The sequence below is a fragment of the Amblyomma maculatum genome, chromosome 6, assembly GCF_055883805.1.
Source record: "Amblyomma maculatum isolate TAMU_Amacu chromosome 6, ASM5588380v1, whole genome shotgun sequence".
Lineage (NCBI taxonomy): Eukaryota > Metazoa > Arthropoda > Arachnida > Ixodida > Ixodidae > Amblyomma > Amblyomma maculatum.
The window spans coordinates 10,202,429-10,221,413 of record NC_139349.1 but is presented as its reverse complement, the minus strand read 5'-3'; the positions used below and the strand labels follow the sequence as shown (position 1 = coordinate 10,221,413).

The 18,985-nt window shown below is 47.1% G+C and overlaps 1 protein-coding gene across 2 annotated transcripts in view; it reads right to left on the bottom strand.

Annotated features, from left to right (window-relative positions):
- LOC146185044 (cytochrome P450 3A24-like) overlaps window positions 1–17,344 on the bottom strand; it is a 46,382-nt gene extending 29,038 nt beyond the window's left edge. The window contains exons 1-4 of one of the 2 annotated variants that reach the window (XM_084606033.1): window positions 17,283–17,344; window positions 7,813–7,896; window positions 639–735; window positions 224–276 (exon numbers count right to left, since the gene is read on the bottom strand). In XM_084606033.1, coding sequence (XP_084462159.1) covers window positions 224–276; window positions 639–735; window positions 7,813–7,896; window positions 17,283–17,284 — 236 coding nt within the window. In that variant the 5' untranslated portion in view covers window positions 17,285–17,344. Of the gene's footprint in view, window positions 1–223; window positions 277–638; window positions 736–7,812; window positions 8,058–17,282 lie in introns of those variants that run through there. The other variant, XM_084606034.1, reaches the window with a different exon arrangement.
- Window positions 17,345–18,985: the final 1,641 nt, after the last annotated feature.

Here is an 18,985-nt window from a genome sequence, read left to right as displayed (position 1 = left end):
CCTAAACGTAGCCAGCTCGCGTAACTACAGGTTTAACCACAAGGTAAAGCACAGCCATATTTTTTTGTTACTTAGCCCAGCGCAGAGCATAATACTACATATTACGAACGTTTGTGAACGGTGAAGTAACGAATTAAATAAAAGTTTTCATTCATTTAATTCTTACGCTACCGGCGACCTCTTTATATTCCTGTGCATATATTGAATGTCAAGAATAACTTACCCAAAAAATCTGCCATACTTCTTGTAGCACTCACTATCAAGCACGTGGAGTGGCTGCAAAATAAAGAGCGTTGCACTGAGTTCCCACGGCACAGTGAACCGCCTTGGCCTTTTGGAAACTAGTATACATAGCGCTTGGACCGTAATAGAAATGATTACTTCCAGGTATATTTTAATTCTGATGCAACATACATCGCAAAGGCGTCAAAGAAAGCGCCAGTCATGTGCGGAAATATACGAGGTGCAGTAGTATTTCAAACATGAACATCTGTACGAAGCTCGCGTGCGCAATTTTGTTTCGTATGCAGAAGCGTAACGCAGAACCTGGCTCTTGTGTCAAAACATGGCAACTTTTTTTGCATACTATAAAGCATCAACCGCGAAAATACCTTTATGTACGATAGAGTTACACTTACTCGGGTGAGAAGCTTTATGCCTGGCCCAAATATGAGACTAAGAGGCTCGTACGGAACTTGTTGATTCTTCCAGTAGTTTCTATTCCGTGTAGCGTACCTGCAAGTAATAAACATGCAAAAACGATATGAATTTAGCGTAATACCATGAAGAAGCAAAACGCGACTGTCCAAGCACCAGTGCGACTATAGTAAAGAGTACGTAATAATGTGTCTCTCTTCGACCTCCCATATATGATACACGCTACTTTAAAGATAAAACTAATTATGAAAATATTGTACCTAAATTTATGTTTCGTTTTTCCATTCTTATATTCAGCTTTGTATTTCCGTGGTTATTTGCTGCAGTATATAAGATACACATCATTTTCATGAAAAAGATGGAACCACGTTCTTCAGTGAGCGAGTTCGAAGACCAAAGATCTTTATTCACAGGGATCGCGCTTTTGACTACATAGCGAACCGTTTGGTTTAGTTTATGGGGTTTAACGTCCCATAAGGACTCAGGCTATGAGAAACGCCACATGGGGAACAAATCACATACAAAAGATCCAGTGCATGTTACAACCTGCCAAGCAGGCCGGTCTTGCTGACGTAATCCCGTGGGAAGCCAACCACAGTACGGCGTATTCTACTCTCTAGTCGAAGCCACTCCGTGCCTTCTGTTCGTATCGGTTATAAACTGGGGCGATGCCACAGCAGGTATCGGGTGGTCGGCAATGCTCCTGGTGTCGTTAGATACTCCTCAGTCCGGGGGGACATCTCCGTCGTAGCAGTCTCGTGCTCTTGGTGTGCGCTATCACGTTAAGTATGCGAGATCTCAACCAGATATTCATTCACGCCTTGCTAACACAGCACATGGGTTCCACGGGGCAGTCCTGCAGGTGAGGACGACAGTTCTCGGGAACCAAGTACCGCAATCATCGCCTGCCTTTATCCTTAAGTACTGTGAGGACTCTGGTAGGTTGTTTGCAGGGAAATAAACGTGTGTGTTACGGAAAGGATGCCCGTGATCGAATACTTACAGTACCGTTTGCTAATGCACGAGTAGGCTCGTTGCCGAGACCGACTGTATGCCCATGCGCACAGTCCACACGTATGCTGGCACCAAAATTCCGGCGGAGCACCTTGAAGGCCTTATGTCACGCTTTGTGTCCTTTACGTCACGCTTCTGTCACGCCGGTCTCGGAAGCGTCTACCAGAGCCAAAAGGTAGTCAGTCAGTCTTTTTTTCGCTGTTGTCTTACCGCGAACTGAGTATGCAAGCACGTTCTAACCGTTTGTTCACATTTCTGCGGTCGCAGAAGGTGCATTGTGGCCAATGGTGTACGCCCGACAGCCGCTAATCGCGTGAACGGCAGCAACGACTGCCCAGTGAGACAGGGAATCAGGCTGTGCCAAGCCGCGGCCTCTAATGTGGCTCACATTCTTTACATCTCTTCCGTGATAACCTCTTCCAGGCACGAACTCTTTTTCGTCCTCCCACGACGTCATTTTAAGGCAATTAGATGAATGAGTTCTGGGATGAACCTCTTCATAAACTAAAAGCGGCCTGTCTTCTTTCTGTGATTCTCCTTGCTCTCTATCAGGATGGCCTTCATCGTAGGCACTCCCGAGTAAAGGTACACCTCATCAGTCCTGGTGTGGTGCTCGGGTCCCGTACCGTTTCGGAAACAGTCCCTGTGTAGGCTTTTCATTTTGTGGTGTGCGCCTTAGTCAAGCTTGGATATATGTTCCAGTTTTCGTCTATATAAAATGACCCTCAATATAATCTTAACGGCAAGGTGGCTTACTGTTTTAAAAAGTATAAATTGGCTGATACGCTCCTATGAGATCAATATTTGCTTATCTAACCGGGAATCCCTTTCCAGCTATTTTTGCAGGAGTGGGTTTCTTTCTGGCATGCAGACACGCAGTCGATAAGGCATAACACTGCTGCAAAGGCACAGGAAGATATCGGGTCAATGCTACAATGCATCAGAAAGAAAACAAACAAAAAAGTAGGTATCAGCATCAATTTTTCATATTGCACATGACAACGAAAATACAAAAGCGCATGGAAAGCACTCAGGATTGGGAAAAACGATTATATGCATCACGTTTTCTCTCCTGATAATACACTTTTGCCAGCTATTTCTAATGATTTCGCCCTACTTGACTGGGAAAATGGCTTATCGTCTAGAGAGTTCCACTCCTGCACAGCTCGCAGAAAAAAATGAAAAACAAACGTGTTATGTAGGCGAAAACCTTTTTAAACTCATGAAACAAAATCCTGTGCGCGAGAGCTGTGCGCGAGATTTTTGCGCGAGATTTTTGTGCGAGTTATGTCATATTCCGTGAGATTCTGCGAGATGTGTTCTTTTCTAGCGCTCTTTCCATCTGAAATCCCACACTTGAATGCGCGCCAAGGCCGCCACGCGACAGGAGCGATGGTGTACCCTCAAAACTGGGATTGAGAGTTACGCAAGCCGCTCACCTTTCTACGCTGCCATGTAGGGTAAAAAGCATCACCTGTCACTTTCTCTGAGGTTGCTAGCTTGACGAAACTCACTCTTTTTAAATTTGTTCCCTTGCATTTGCGCCATGCAGCGTGCTCGTGCATGGTTGCCTTTGGTTATAAAAGTTAGCTCTCCGTTTAAAGGTGATCGGCGAACGCCGTAGACCTTGGGAGGAGGTCAGACCTTGATGCAGCGTCGCAGGTCAGCAACGCTGCGGCTTGTCATTACTGATGGGGACTATTGAGGTCAGTACAAAACATACCCAAGGTAACCGGGGATCATTATAATTATGAAGGAATCCTGGCTTAAGGAAGCGACACAGTCTGCTGAGTGCTGAATTACCGGAAAACCTGTATTTCCCTTAATCGCCCTTGCACGATAATAAGTACATATTAAGCACCACTGTTCTCGGAAGATTGCACTCGACAGAGTAAACGATAGGAAAAATTGGTCGTGGCTTAGCTCAGCTAGGCCAGGATATACGCAGCGGAAGCATGTGTGCCTGACGCTGGGCTGCCTACTGCTTTCCAACCCAATCTAATCTCGTCCCGTCCAGTGCAATCTAATCCAATCCAAACAAATCCAGTCTAATCAAATTCAGTCCATTAAAATATATTTTATTCCAGTCAAATACAATTCAATCCACTCCTGTCCAATTCAATACAAAAACCTGTCCAAACCAAGCCAGTCCAAATCGACTCTGATCCATTCCAATCCTGTTCAATGCAGAATACACGCTCGCCCGTAATACGCCGATGACTAGCCTAACATCACCACTACTATCATCCTCACGCTACAGAAGGAGAATTATGATGCGCTAATAACAATTCCGGGCGTGACGCCATGGGTTAAAACGCTCAGCTAGGGATCCGAAGGGTGGAGATTCGATTCCCGGTCAAGACAATTTTCTTTTCTTTTTATGAGGAGACCGGCTCAGCATAGCATTAGCAGCAGCTTACTCGGCTGCGCCATCTTAGTCTTGATTGCAAATCCAGGCTAGTGGGGTACCGCTATGTTGTTGTTACATTAAAGAGGGGACATCTTCTTGTGGTTCCTTCTTGATTGCCAGTTGGCGCTGTGAGCGTACGGCGTCCGTCAGCTGCAGCGGTTGATAGGTAACGGCTCTGTGCCTCCTCGGAGTACCGCCACAGCGAAATCGCAAGTTCGTGGCCAATGCAGCTTTCGCTACAAAACGTGGTGGCGGAAAACATTATTGGAGTGATCTATGGTGAACAGTGGTAGCAGGAGCGCGTGCAGCAGTCGGATAACAAACGTGGCCGCCTCCACGGAGGAAGAGGGAGGGAGGGGGGGGGGGGGGGGAAGGAGCGCGCTCTGCCCTAGCTGCAGAGCTGATTACGAGGGACAACGACAACGCCGACGGCGACGACGACGCGAAACGGAAGAACGGGCGCCAAAGAGATGCGCTCTAAAAGAACTTCCCACAATCCCTTACGGAATACCATTTGACATGTTTATAGTCCTGGTTCTTAACAGTTTGTGGAAGACGATATTTGTTACTTGTCGTGCAGGATACAGGGTGCGTTCAACGAATGGTAATTTCATTGAACGGTTTTAATGAATTAGAGAACTGTATGGAACGTGACGCAAACTCCCCAACCGGCTAAGTCATCTTGATAGCCTGGGAAGCCTGAGCAAAGTTTAATACGCCTATGTATCCTTGTGTCACGGTTATGCATTGTACATTTGGATTTGTATTTTTATGCCACTGTCTATGTATTTACAGGGAATAAAGAAACAAAAAGTGGCGATGACGCAGTGGTCTAATACAGTAGCCAGAGAAGCTGATATGATCACTGCGCCCGGATGCGAAGCCCATCTCGCAGCCGTAAAGTATTGTTTGCTTAGTTTATTAGTGGTCCAATGCTTCATCCACAAACATCGTGACTTTTTTTTTTTTTTCTAGGGAGGAACTTACTGCTAACGAGCTAGAAGCGGGAAAGGGCCTTTTTATTTTTTTAATTAGCGTTAGTATGTCGCGCCAAGCCTATCCGCGTCCTGTGGCGCGCGCATAAGAAATAGCGATCACGATTTTATTTTTAAAAGTCTAAAATGGGCGCGCTTAACTATTAGTTGGACTAAAAATGAACTTCTTGCTTTGCGTAGCGTAACCGCAACAATTCTTTAAATAGTTTCTTTATGGTCTTAAGAATAACATTTCAAAAACCTACCCCTTTTCAGAAAAGCCCCATGCCCTATGCGGAAAGAAAATACGTTAATGTCCTATAAGATTATAAAGCTGAAAAAATTTCCCGTACGCTTCAACCCTTTATTAGGCTTCAAGCTTTATGGATAGAAAGAAAATATGAAATTAAGAGGGCCCGACTGCATGCAGTGCTCTTCATGTCATACGAGGTATGTTAGTTACTCAACCTTGGATAGTGTATAAGCAATATTTAGAGACTTTTGTCAAAATTTTGAGGCTCATGAAAGTCAACTACTGACAAAAAATCCCAGTCGTTGTCTCTTTCCAACAAACCCTTACTTATATTTTATAGTGCACGTGAGCAATATCCTATGACAAGTATATTTCTAAGAAGTGTATATTACCATCTGCTCACTATGCTGTTCACTCAGAGATACGTGGGTAATGACAACCATTTTCGGTCATTCTCTTTATTGTTTTAAATGCTACAATCCTGTTAGTGAACTCAATCCAGCGCAAGACAATACCTCTGACCCGACCTTTCATAATTATATCGAAAACCTAAGAGACCATTTAAATAACTCTTCCCTGCTTTCGGACGTAAGCTTTTGCGCCAATAAATATCTAAGCATGAACTTAAACTGTGGCAGAATCGCGAGTTTTTTTTTTTTTTTTTTTTTTTTTTTTTTTTTTTTTTGCAGCCAGTTCTCGCTTCGACTGCTCCAGGTTGGGCTCCTACCTACGAGCCTCACGTCACTGTGGTACGCCTTCATGTCATGTGTTGAGCAGGGCATTGTCACGTAATGTCACGATCTAGGCGGTGCAGGAAAAGGAAGCGTTGGCCCTTATAGACTCTCTACTATAGGCTGTCTCACTTGCCCTATTGCACAAAAGCTTTTGCCTAGTCTGCTAATATTGATGCTAATTTTATTTCACCAAAAACGCGACGTATATTGATTTAACCGTACGCTGGTAAGACCCTATATTTTCTCGATAGATCACCAATCAAGCTAGATTAATACGCCAGCGTTATTAAATTTCCCCCTGAAATTATTTATCGACCTATTCTCTATCCTACACATATCTCTAGCTGCCAGAGCAATTAAAGCCAGGCCAAATTATGGTCGAAACCTTTACTTTTTATTCATAGGAACGAGCCCTACATACAATGAATTTCTAAACAGCAATGCTGTCCACATTTTCATAATTCTTACATTGGAGGTCATTGATATGATCAGGGATTCCAGCCGAGGCTCCAGCTGTCGACGACGGGAACAAGGCCAGGCCAGCGAGCAGCAGCCTCGAAGGCGCCGTGTCGGCGACAAAATCGCCACCACGTGCTGCGGCCACATCGTCGCCCCGTGCTGCGGCGGTCAGCCGCCTCACCTGGTCGCCAACCATTCCGGGAAGCAACCCATTCATGTTAATTACCCGCCTGGCGCTCGCCGGGATGACCAGAAGGAAATTTTCCCTATTGTTCGCAAACGCAAAAGCGTGCAGCTTTTCGCCGAACGGGAGTGCCGGTGACGTTGCAAGAATTTAGACCAGTGTGAAAGTGGCCCTTACTAGGGGCTAACTTCTCGGAATTCAGGACTGCATTTGTCAGCTCACGATCACCATCGCTATCAAGGAAATTCACCCTTACCACATGAAGGTGTGCGAGGAGGCTCAGGTACCATCGTCGGCAGTAGGCGGCTCCTCGAATTCTCGTGTCTTCTTTATTGGACTGTCCGACATGAAGTCTATTTCCCTACCTCCCTAGCTGGGGACAACAAACCATATTTAGGAAGTGGAGATGTAGCCACGATCTGTGAGCTGAGAGAGCTCTGTTACAATGTAAAAAGTATGCATAAGCGTCTTTTCTTCGTCAATCTCCCTGCTGCTCTCCGTCCGACGTCTCGCCCTCCTGGTCACGCTACTAAGAATCTTTGCCCCCGAAACCGACCGTATCATCATTAAACTAAGCAGTCAGTAAAGCAATTTTATGTAATCAATTCATAAAATACAGTTATTCCTACCAGCAAATAATACTTTTACCACAGCTCTTCCTTTAAGGAAAACAGTATACTTGGCTCAGTGCCACAACAAAAGATGAAGTTACGTTGTAACCACAAACTCTACTCATTTCTCGTATTCTCAAACTCTAAAAGCACCACTTTCGTCCCTGGAGCGAGAAAAAACATCTGCCCGAATTTTTTGTTCATGTTTAAATCCCTCTCGAAATACATTCCACAAATGATACCCAAGTCTTCCACTACAACGCCTCCTTCTCTATTCTTTTCAGTCGCTATGTCCTCCCTCTCCCACGACGCATTTCAGGTTTCACGTTGGCTGCTAAGATTGCTGCACCATTTCGTTTCTCTCCCAGTGAAATATTCATATTTCCAATTAGCGTTTCAGCATTACCACGATAGGTATACACTGTACACAATGTGTAAATAATTACAGGCTTGGGCGCACTGCTTGATACCTAATGCCAATTATTAGCTCAATGCAATGATAATGATAGTACTTACAGGTACAGAAGTCCGAGGACCGTCAGTGCGAGGATAATCCATTCCCCCCATCCCGGTACAAACTCCATCTTCAACGCGCTTGTCCTGAAAGCCGAACAACAACCGACAAGGGGCGATTGCAGTACTCTTGAGTCCACTGAAGTTTTATGTGCGCCAAACCAAAAGTCCTTTTTTAGCGGCAGACACTCGGCCTATTTTCAGCAGATAGATACGTTGTCCCAATCTATCGGCACGCACTCCGACAACGGCGCCAATGGGACTGAGAGGCGCGCACCGCTTGCTGTACGCGATGGCAACATCGGCGGAGAGTGCACGTGACCTGATGCCTGCACGAGTAATGGTTTCATGGTGCTGAGGGAAATAGAGAGAAGGTTGTCGAAAGGGGAACACGTATGAAAGAAAGGAAGAGGAAAGAAACCAGCACAAAGCTGCCAAGGTCGTCTCCGGCTTGCGCAAGCTAGGTGACACGTGACGGATATTTACGCTCGCCTGGAGAGGACGCACGCTTGCTTTCACATCTCGAAACGCTGACAAATCTTTTTAGCCTTTCAAGTTTGATCCACTGCGACTATCACGACTGCGTAAATGAAGAAGCCCACAGTAAAGGTACAAGTATTGTACACAAGCAACTGGCCGGGGCATGATACGAGCCACGCAGGAGCGTAGGTTAGTGGTATAGGTGGTATGCACTAGCGCCCACACGGCGCCCAACCGCGCCGCCGGCCGCCATGATTGCGATGCACGCAACAGACGAACGCCCCCTTTCCTGGTGCGGCGCATTCAGATGGCCACATGGAATTCGTAATCCCGGGATAATCGGCTGGCCGTCACCGTGCGCGAGAGCAGCAAGTAACAACGTCTCAAATAAACTGCACTTCGGATGGGCAGCTGCTCTGCTGAGCTCTGCTGAAGCCGAGGTCAAAACATGGGCACAATTGCACCGTGGGCTGACTGGAAGCGTCATACCAGAAATAACTGCTTTTCTCGAGAGGAAAGACAAATGAAAAATGAAGGCCCAATAAGGACTTCTCTGGCACACTGTTTAGGAAGCAGACGAAAGGCGATTCATAACGTGGCGAGGGATAGTAAGGACGTCTGAGCGGATTTATTCGCCTGTCAGTTCACACTTCGCTCTGCTACAGGAATGAAGGAGGCAGCAAATTTACTTTCGCGCTCTTTTCTTAGCGGCGTGCATAAGGCGGGTGAAAAAGCGATAAAATAAAGAAAAACAGGAGCGATTCGGTCCAGTTGCTCTATCAACCAGGCAGAATACATCTGCACTGGATCGTTCATCGGGCACACACGTTCACGTACACCTCGTTGAAAAATGACATTTGTAAAGGAAAGGCATCGTCTCAAGGGCGACTAACTGGATTTTATGTAAAAGCTCGAAACATTTGAGCAGGCCTTAATTGATTATTGGGAGGCCAAGTTTGATTGGGTTGCTCTGCAGCGTGCTCTAGAAAAAAGGGAAGAAAAAAGGAAGAACTTCGAATAAGCTCGTATCGATTACAGCTTGACATGTTCATGGTTCTTGTTCTACACAGGTTGCGGAAGACCATAATGGCTACTTGGTGTGCGGACAACAATTCGCATTTGTTGCTGATAATCGAAGCGAATTGCTTGAGTGGCCATACGTTCGTAAAATACACAGTTACTCCTATCAGCGAATAATTTTATCACAGCTCTTTTTTTAAAGAAAACCAGTACACCTAGCTCAGTGGTACTCCAAAAGTTAAGATTGCATTATAAACTATAAACTATACTCATTCCGCGTATGCTCAAACTCTTGATTGCTTCACACGCCTGAGTAAATTTTAATACGACAATGTATTCTTGTGTGAAGGCGTACATACTGATCCGTATTTACTGGCAATGTCTAAATTTACGCATCCAAGAAAAAAAAAAGTGGCGATGACTCAGCGGTCTAATGCAGTGGCCAGCGAAATTGATGTGACTAGATACCTCGTCCCACTCGCAGCCGTAAAGGGCTTTTTCCAACTTACTAGTGCTCCGATGCTTCATCCATAAATATCGGAACACTTTTTTTGTTGTTAGAGAAGAACTTACTGCTAACGACTAATGGGTTGAGAGCGGTGAAGAACATTTTTATTAGAGTCAGCTGGTTGTGCCAAGCCTACTGAGAATACCGCGCGCGCTTGAAAAGTGGTGACTATGGTTCATATTTTAGAGTCTGAAATGGTGCGCTTGAATTGTTTGCTCTATTAAAAATGAATTGCTTGCTTTCCGAAGCATAGGTGTAACAATTTTCAAAACTGTATTCTATATGGGCTCAATAATAAGATTTCAAAAACTCAGTTTTCAGCTGCATCCACTCCCCGATTAAAAGAAAATGCATTAATGTTTTATAAGACTTTAATATTAAACAAAAGCCCCAAGGACGCTCCATCCCTTGAACACGCTACAAGCCTTATTATTAGAAAAAAATATAAATTAATTTAAGAGAACCCTATTGTCTCCAAACTGCTCATCCCATACGTCGCACAATTACTCACTGTTAATATTGTTGAACCGTAAAATATAAAATTCTGACATATTGCCTAATTTATAAGAAATATATTGGGTGTACTGTGATAGTCATCGCCATCGACATGCACCTGTGCGTTGTGCGACGAAGACGAAGTACGCTGGGCTCGCCGTTGCAAGGTCCTGTCCTCACAGCTCTCCATCTGAGCTTCAATAAACGCCCTATTACAATTGGTGGAGGTGCCGGGTACGATCCCACCCAAACTGGAACTGCGAAGCCGTACACTACCCTCTACGACCGCCATGCAAGACACTTCGACGCTGCCGGCCGTTCCACCCACGATCATGTGTGCTGGCGTCGTGCGCCAGCGTGACCCTTGCCTGTTCAGCGGCACGGCCGATCAAGATGTCGACGACTGGCTGTCATCCTATGAAAGAGTAAGCACCTACAACAAGTGGGATGACTCATACAAGCTCAGTAACGTCATATTCTATCTGACGGACGTGGCGAACCTCTGGTTTCGCAACCATGAGGCTGACCTGTCATCTTGGTCGACATTTAAAAAGAATTTCGCGGAAGTGTTCGGCCGCCCGGCAGTGCGTAAGCTTCGTGCCGAACAACGTTTACACGATCGTGTTCAGCGCGCTGATGAGACCTTTACCAGCTACATAGAAGACGTCGTTGATCTCTGCAAACGAGTCGACCCGGCCATGCCGGAAGCAAACAAAATCCGCTACATCCTCGAGGGCATTTCTGAGGACGCCTTCCAGATGCTGGTAGCGAAAGATCCCACCACCGTTAGTGAACTCGTGAAGCTTTGCCAGAGCTACGACGAGCTCCGCAAGCGGCGCGCTTCTAGGCGCCGCTCCAGTGTGTGCGACGAAGGCGTATCCGCATTAGCCCTGGGTGGTTCGCCAACTTCTGAAGGGAGCCCGCTGAATCAAAAGATCAAAGATTTTATTCGTGAAGAGGTCGCACGTCAAATCTCACTCCTTCCCCATTTTCAAGACTCGGGCCGCCTCGTTCCTGAACTGGCTCCATCTTTGGCCCCTGCTATACGCCGTGTCGTGCAAGAACACGTCGCTGATGCCTTGCCGTCCAACCCCGTGGTGCCGCCTGTGACGGCACCTCTCACGTATGCCCAAGTAACGGCTAGGCCACCACCTTCGCCCACGTCTGGCTCCTATGTGCAGGTCCCTGCCTACCGTTCACCGCCGCATGCTGAGCCTTCGTTTCAAGCCCCACCCTCAAGGTTCCGCCCACATCCTATGAAACCTTGGCGTACTACGGACAACCTTCCGATTTGCTATGCCTGCGGTCGGCCGGGCCATGTTGCGCGCCTTTGTCGCCAGCGCCTCCAACCTTCACAGCCTGACATTCGATTTTACCCGTACGATACCGACTCACGCTCGCAAATGATTCCGCCCGGTTCTCAATTTGTCCCACAAGATCGCCAAACCTACACCACTCGTCGATCACATTCTCCTCGGCGCCGATCGCTTTCTCCAATGCTGCGACGTTCTACCAGCACCGTTGAGGGAAACTAACAGTCGCAGTTCCGGGGGCAAGAACTGCGCTTGTTTCGAATTCCTCAAGTCCTCCATGCCGTCCCGCTAATGTTATCAAAGTTTCTGTAGAAGGCGCCACAGTTCTCGCTCTCGTCGATACCGGTGCAGCCGTCTCCGTCATCAGTGAAGCGCTCTGCCGTCGAATTCGCAAAGTGACCACTCCGATTTCCGACTTTTCGCTCCGCACCGCCTCATCACAGCACATTCACCCCTCCGCATCTTGCACAGCCCGTGTGCTCATTCAAGACGTCTTGTACCCCATCGAGTTTATTGTTCTGCCGAACTGCTCGCATGATATCATCCTCGGATACGATTTTCTATCGACTCATCAAGCCGTTATTGACTGTGCTCGTGCAGAAATTGCCTTCGCCCCCCTCTGTGATGCCCCCTTCTGTGATACCCCTCCCCGCACTGCAAAACTTCTCGTCGCCCATGACACCGACATTCCTCCGTTCTCTGCTGCCCTCGTACCACTGTCTTGTGAGTGGGTAACACCTTTGACTGCGATTTTTACACCTTCCGAAGCCACCTCCCGTCATCCCTGCCTCCTTTTTCCGTTCGCTGTTCTCGAAATTCAAGACGGCAAGAGTGCACTTTACGCCTCGAACCCATTTTCTTGCCCAGCAGTCCTGCTCCGTGGCGAATGCATTGGACGTCTTGAAGAGCTTGATCCCAGTCATATCACCACTCTTGCTGACTCAACCCCCTCCTTCGACGTTAGTCTGTGCTCTTGCGATGTTGCGACCGCTTCGACGCCCTCCGACGTTTTCCAACATGCTATTGATGCTGATCTTCCACTTGCGCAACGTGATCAACTTGTCGCCCTCTTGCAGAACTTCGCTTCTTCATTCGACTTTCCTCAAACTGACTTGGGCCGCACGTCTGTCGTAGAGCACACCATCGACACCGGTAAAACTGCACCTTTGCGCCAGCGTCCCTATCGCGTGTCGGCTTCGGAGCGCCAAGTAATTGCTGATCATGTGGACGACATGCTCCGTCGGGGTGTCATTCGGCCATCCCACAGTCCCTGGGCGTCTCCAGTTGTGTTGGTACCTAAGAAAGATGGCTCCTTCCGGTTTTGTGTCGACTACCGCCGGCTCAACAAGATCACGCGCAAGGACGTCTATTCTCTGCCACGCATCGATGACGCACTAGACTGCTTGCAGGGCGCCGAGTTTTTCTCCTCGTTGGATTTACGATCTGGCTACTGGCAGGTGCCAATGGCTGACGCTGACCGCTCTAAAACTGCCTTCATCACACCAGATGGATTATATGAATTCAACGTCATGCCCTTTGGGCTTTGCAACGCCCCGGCCACATTTGAACGCCTCATGGACACTGTGCTTCGTGGATTCAAGTGGCGAACCTGTCTTTGCTATCTCGATGATATCGTAGTCTTTTCTACCGATTTTCAATCCCACCTGCTCCGACTGAAGGACGTTCTCACTTGTCTCGCTACCGCCGGCCTCCAACTGAATCTGAAGAAGTGCCACTTTGCTGCTCGCCGACTAACAATTCTAGGTCATGTCGTTTCTAAGGATGGCATTCTTCCCGATCCCACCAAACTTCGTGCAGTTGCCGAATTCCCACGCCCAAAATCACTGAAGCAGCTACGAAGTTTCATTGGCCTATGCTCCTACTTTCGCCGCTTCATCTTAAATTTCGCCTCTATTATTGCTCCTCTCATCCAGCTCCTCTCCGGTAGCTCCGACCTCTCCGCATGGACACCTGCTTGTGATGACGCCTTCAACACTTTACGCCGTCTTTTGGTTTCGCCTCCCATCCTCCGCCACTTCGACCCGAATGCGCCAACTGAGATTCACACTGACGCTAGCGGTATTGGGATAGGCGCCGTTCTCACCCAACGCAAACCTGGTATCCGAGACTATGTGGTGGCGTACGCAAGCCGCACCTTGACCAAGGCAGAGTCCAATTATTCTGTTACGGAAAGAGAATGCTTGGCCATTATTTGGGCCATCGGCAAATTCCGTCCGTATGTCTATGGCCGACCATTTTATGTGGTCACTGATCATCACGCTCTGTGCTGGCTGGCGTCCCTCAAGGACCCGTCCGGCCGCCTTGCTCGCTGGGCTCTTCGCCTCCAAGAGTATGACATTCGTGTCATATATCGCTCAGGCCTCAAGCATACTGACGCGGACGCTCTTTCGCGCTCACCGCTGCCTCCCTCTTCGTTGCCTGATGAGATCTGCGCCTACGATTTGTCTTCGCTTGCCACTATTGACATGGCCACGGAACAGCGGCGCGACCCGTGGATATCTACACTTCTGGACTTTCTTTCAAGTCACTCTCCAGGTCGTCTGTCTCGGGCGCTTGCCCGCCAAGCTCACCATTTTTCAATTCGTGACGGGCTGCTCTATCGCCGCAATTATCTTCACGACGGAAGGAAGTGGCTTTTAGTCATCCCCCGTCATCTCCGCGCCGAAATTTGTGCTGCTTTCCATACTGATCCCCAGTGCGCCCACGGCGGAGTGTTGAAAACCTACACGCGCTTGCGTCTACGCTTCTTCTGGCGTGGAATGTACCGCTTTGTCCGCCATTTTGTCCGCTCCTGCCAGTCTTGCCAACGCCGAAAAACTCCTCTCAAGTCCTCTGCTTCGTTGCAGCCGTTGCCCTGTCCTGCCCGTCCGTTTGATCGTGTCGGCATAGATCTATACGGTCCCCTTCCTACAACTTCAGCTGGCAACTGCTGGATTATCGTGGCAGTGGATCATCTAACCCGCTACACTGAGACATCATCATTGCCCTCTGCTTCCGCACGCGACGTGGCTGCCTTTATTCTGAAAAACCTGGTTCTTCGCCATGGTGCCCCTCGCGAACTGCTCAGTGACCGCGGACGCGTTTTCTTATCAGACGCTCTTGAGGCTCTCCTGAAAGAATGCCGCATCATACACCGCACCGCTACCTCGTACCACCCTCAGACGAATGGACTGACAGAACGTTTTAACCGCACTCTCGGTGACATGCTGGCTATGTACGTGAACACCGACCATTCCAATTGGGACCAAGTTCTACCGTTTGTTACTTACGCATATAACACCGCGACACAGGCCACTACTGGATTCTCTCCATTCTTTCTCCTTTACGGGCGCGAGCCACCCTGTACTATGGACACACTTTTTCCCTACCGCCCTGACGTTTCCGAATCTTCCCCGCTATCCGATGCCGTCACGTACGCAGAAGAATGCCGTCAGCTCGCCCGCTCTCTCACAACAGAAAATCAGTGGCAACAAAAATACCTCCGTGATACCGGCGAATCTTCGCCATATCTCCCGGACACACTGGTGTGGCTCTGGATGCCCTCCACAACCCCTGGCCTTTCAAAGAAGTTTCTTGCTCGCTACCACGGGCCATATAGGGTCCTCCAGCAAACATCTGCAGTCAACTACGTAGTTGAGCCCGTCACGCCCTCTGCGGACTTGCGTCGCCGTGGTCGTGAAACAGTTCACGTGAACCGATTGAAGCCATTCTATGACCCCGCTGTGCTTTCCGCGCCATAAGTCGCCAGCATGGCTCCTTTTTTTACCCGGGGGGAAAATGTACTGTGATAGTCATCGCCATCGACATGCACCTGTGCGTTGTGCGACGAAGACGAAGTACGCTGGGCTCGCCGTTGCAAGGTCCTGTCCTCACAGCTCTCCATCTGAGCTTCAATAAACGCCCTATTACATGGGATATTTTCTATTTTTCTCAGGGTCATAAAGAGCAGCTGGCGAACAATTTAACAACATAGTCATCATTCCTCTCTACGTAAACACGGCTTACCAATCCATAATATACCTCACCAATATTCTTCAAAATATATTAGCAGATGGTCATACTGTTCGAAATTGCAAATACCACCCTGTGTCGTCGCTTCCCTCTGTCCTATGTCTGCTGCGGTTTTTAATTTCCAATGTCTCACCAACTGGCCCATCATTATATACCCTCCTAAATCCTAAGAGTTGTTCACTCAGAGAAATCTGAACGTGGTGAGAGGCATATTTTGTAGCTTTTTATTTTTTTTTTATGCTACACGCCTCTAAATGTACCTCCTTCAGGGCAGATAACGCCTTTGGACCGTTGCTTCATTTTTGGATGAAAGGCTAAGAAACAATTGGAAAAAGGGACCTTTCCCTTCTTCCGTTCTTAGGCTGCCGTGTCAATAATTATCTAAGCACGGATTTAATGTGGGAGAACAGAAAGCGTTTCTTGAAAACGTTTTCTCACATTGACTGCTACAGGCTGGCCTTTAAGCTACGAGTCCCAAGTCACTGCGGCACATGTTTACCCTTTGCATTCAGCGCTGCATTCTCACTCACAGTCACCTTCAGGGTTATACAGGGAAAGTAAACGAGGGCCTGTATAACCTCTCGACTCAAGGCTGCCTCCTTCACAGTGTTTCTCAAAAGTTCTCGCTAGGTCCTCTTTTAATGATGCTATTTCTATTTCACGAAATATTGCGACGTATAATGGTTTAACCATGCCATTGAAAAAAACTTTTTTCATCTCAAACCAGGTATCCCAGGCTTCTCTACTTGTAATATTTTGTCCTCTACCTGGAGATTGCGGGCACTCCCAAATTATGTGGTCGAGGGTCCCTCTCGCCCCACAGTGTTTGCGCAGATCATTGTCCCTAAGGTCTGGTAGCGCGTGAAACGACCAGACCGGGTTCATCAACGGCGATGGCGAGGCTCGTCAGCTGCGCGCCGTGACGTCACTCGCTGATCGGGCATACTCAGTACGGTCACCGGATAGCCATCGGAATCCAGCGAGAGTGCGGCCAGTAACGCAGTTATATTTTGCGTTGCGTTAAGACTTTCTTTCTACCGTCTCTCCCTAGAAGATAAAATATTTCCTCCTCTCCACTACGTCACGTTTTTTGCGCCGGCGGTGCTAAACAACCAACAAAACATGTTTAAATGTCTGTACCATGGCGGCTCCTGGGTCCAACTGTGACGCCTCTTGAATCAGTTCAGTTCAGTTAAGTTCAGTTTAGTCGTTCAGTCGTGTCCGACTCTTCGTGACCCTATGGACCATGTCACACCACGCTTTCCGGTCGCTCACTATCTTCCCAACATCACATAACTTCATCTGCAGTGCCTCGAGGATGCCATCTAACCAACGCGTTCGCTGCCTACCCCTTCTCCGGCGACCCTCAACCTTTCCCAACATCAAATCTTTCTCCAGCGACTCCTCTCTTCTCATCAGATGACCTCTTGAATCAGTAAATAATATATTCGGTAGATATGTGTAGTCTGTTTAGAAACGATGCGCTGAAAAATCATTGCCAAAGGCGCGAAGAAACAATTCTACCGTTACCAGGTTAGAAATAAAAATAAAGTGAATGAAAATAAAATTATATTAAACTTCCATTTTTAACAGCTGTAGAACAGCCCAGTTCTTCGAGTGCTTACATATCCTATAATGTGCCCGAACAACCGGGTGCCCACATGAAGCCGTATGCCGTGGTATTATCTGTAAAAAAAAAAAAAAAAAAAAAGTCATTACTTTGTGTTTTGATTCACGTAGGTACCACTAATGTTTAGCAGGAGAACGTTTTGCATTTCAAGTTTTGAGAGCCATTTTTATCAGATACGTAGCATTTGAAGTTTTATAATGTTTGCCTTACAGAAAACTTACTGTAAAGTGCATGTTCATAATATAAACGTTTACTAGCCATTATTGCTGCAATGTTCTCCGTTTGTATTGTGTGCGGTACCATGCAAGAATATAGAGCACTAGTGATATTTTGCTTTCGCAGTCTATATTAATGCATTTCTGCTTACTGCAGGAGGAGCACGCTAGTGAAGACTACATAGAGTAATGTTATTTGACCTGCAAGGATATATTCGCAATTTGTAAACATTTGGGATTTTGCATCGTTGTAAATGAGCCTGCCGTTGTGACAGGCTCGACAGCAGAACTTGATATGTGGTGGACCTCCCCCTTATGTCTTATGTACTGCTCTAACAGGTTCAGTCATGCTGGTTCTAAATTATAAAAATGTACCTTCGAACAACATTAATATCACAAGTTTCAAAACGTGCTATTCTCTGGAGAAAGGAATGTCGAATTAATTAATAGAGCAGATTATTTTTGTTTTTGTGACGGGCAATAAATGTAATGCTGGGTGAGCAAATACACTGCTGAGTGTATTGAAGGGTTCGTTGATCTGGATTAAAATGGGAAAAGAGTGCTGGTTAATCGAAGTTCAGTTTTGGCCGGGAAAACGTTTAAAATAAAGCATCGTCACTTGAATATATGGTGAAAATTCTGAACCACCTTACGCTTCTTAGTTTCGATGTGAAATAAAAAAAGACTCACATAAAGAAAGGATTAACATAAGTTTATGTGAAACGGAAGGTACAGACATGTTTCTAAATGTGTTAAAGAGTAACAATGTTGCAGCAATCTTGAAATCACCTTAATTATCCTTGAACAAGGTAAGCGAATATTTGATGGTCATGCTCCTCTAGCGCATATTGGGTATGCAGCTGCCCTAATGACGCATTAATGAGCCACTAGCTTTGCACTGCTTTCAATTATTGTTTTGGTTGCACTGCTTTTAACAACAGTCTATGTATGAAATTTCGTTTCGAAAACAAGTATGAAAGAAAACTTTGGAGACTACTTTGGCGCCGCCTTAAGGGAACGACATTTTAGCCTTAATGGCTACCTTTAGCGGCTTAGCCATACATTTCAGCATCGCTTGACCATGGCCGGCGATCACTGTTGGAACAGCAGTAAACGCAGAAACTGAGCAAATCGGAACTTCTTGGTGCTTCAAGTCACATCCGAGTACTGGGTGCTTCTTTGGTATTCAAGGCTCTTAGTCCGAATTCAGGATAGCAGGAGCACAGTTCGATTACTTTCGTTATTCTTGCCTCTTTCGCAGTTGGGGTTCGTTTATCCTTGCGATAAACTGTTCCTGCCGAGTATAGCAGGACCCACACTGAAATCTCTGCTCTGTGCTGGATGGATCTGAATAATGCATACGACTGAGCCTCGGCCCACAAGTGCATTATGGAAAAAGTTTATCTGCGAGAATGCCGGCCACTGATATCTTTTCGAGCCCCTTCGCTCTGCGTCCGGTCGTATACCCGAGCACCTCGGAGAG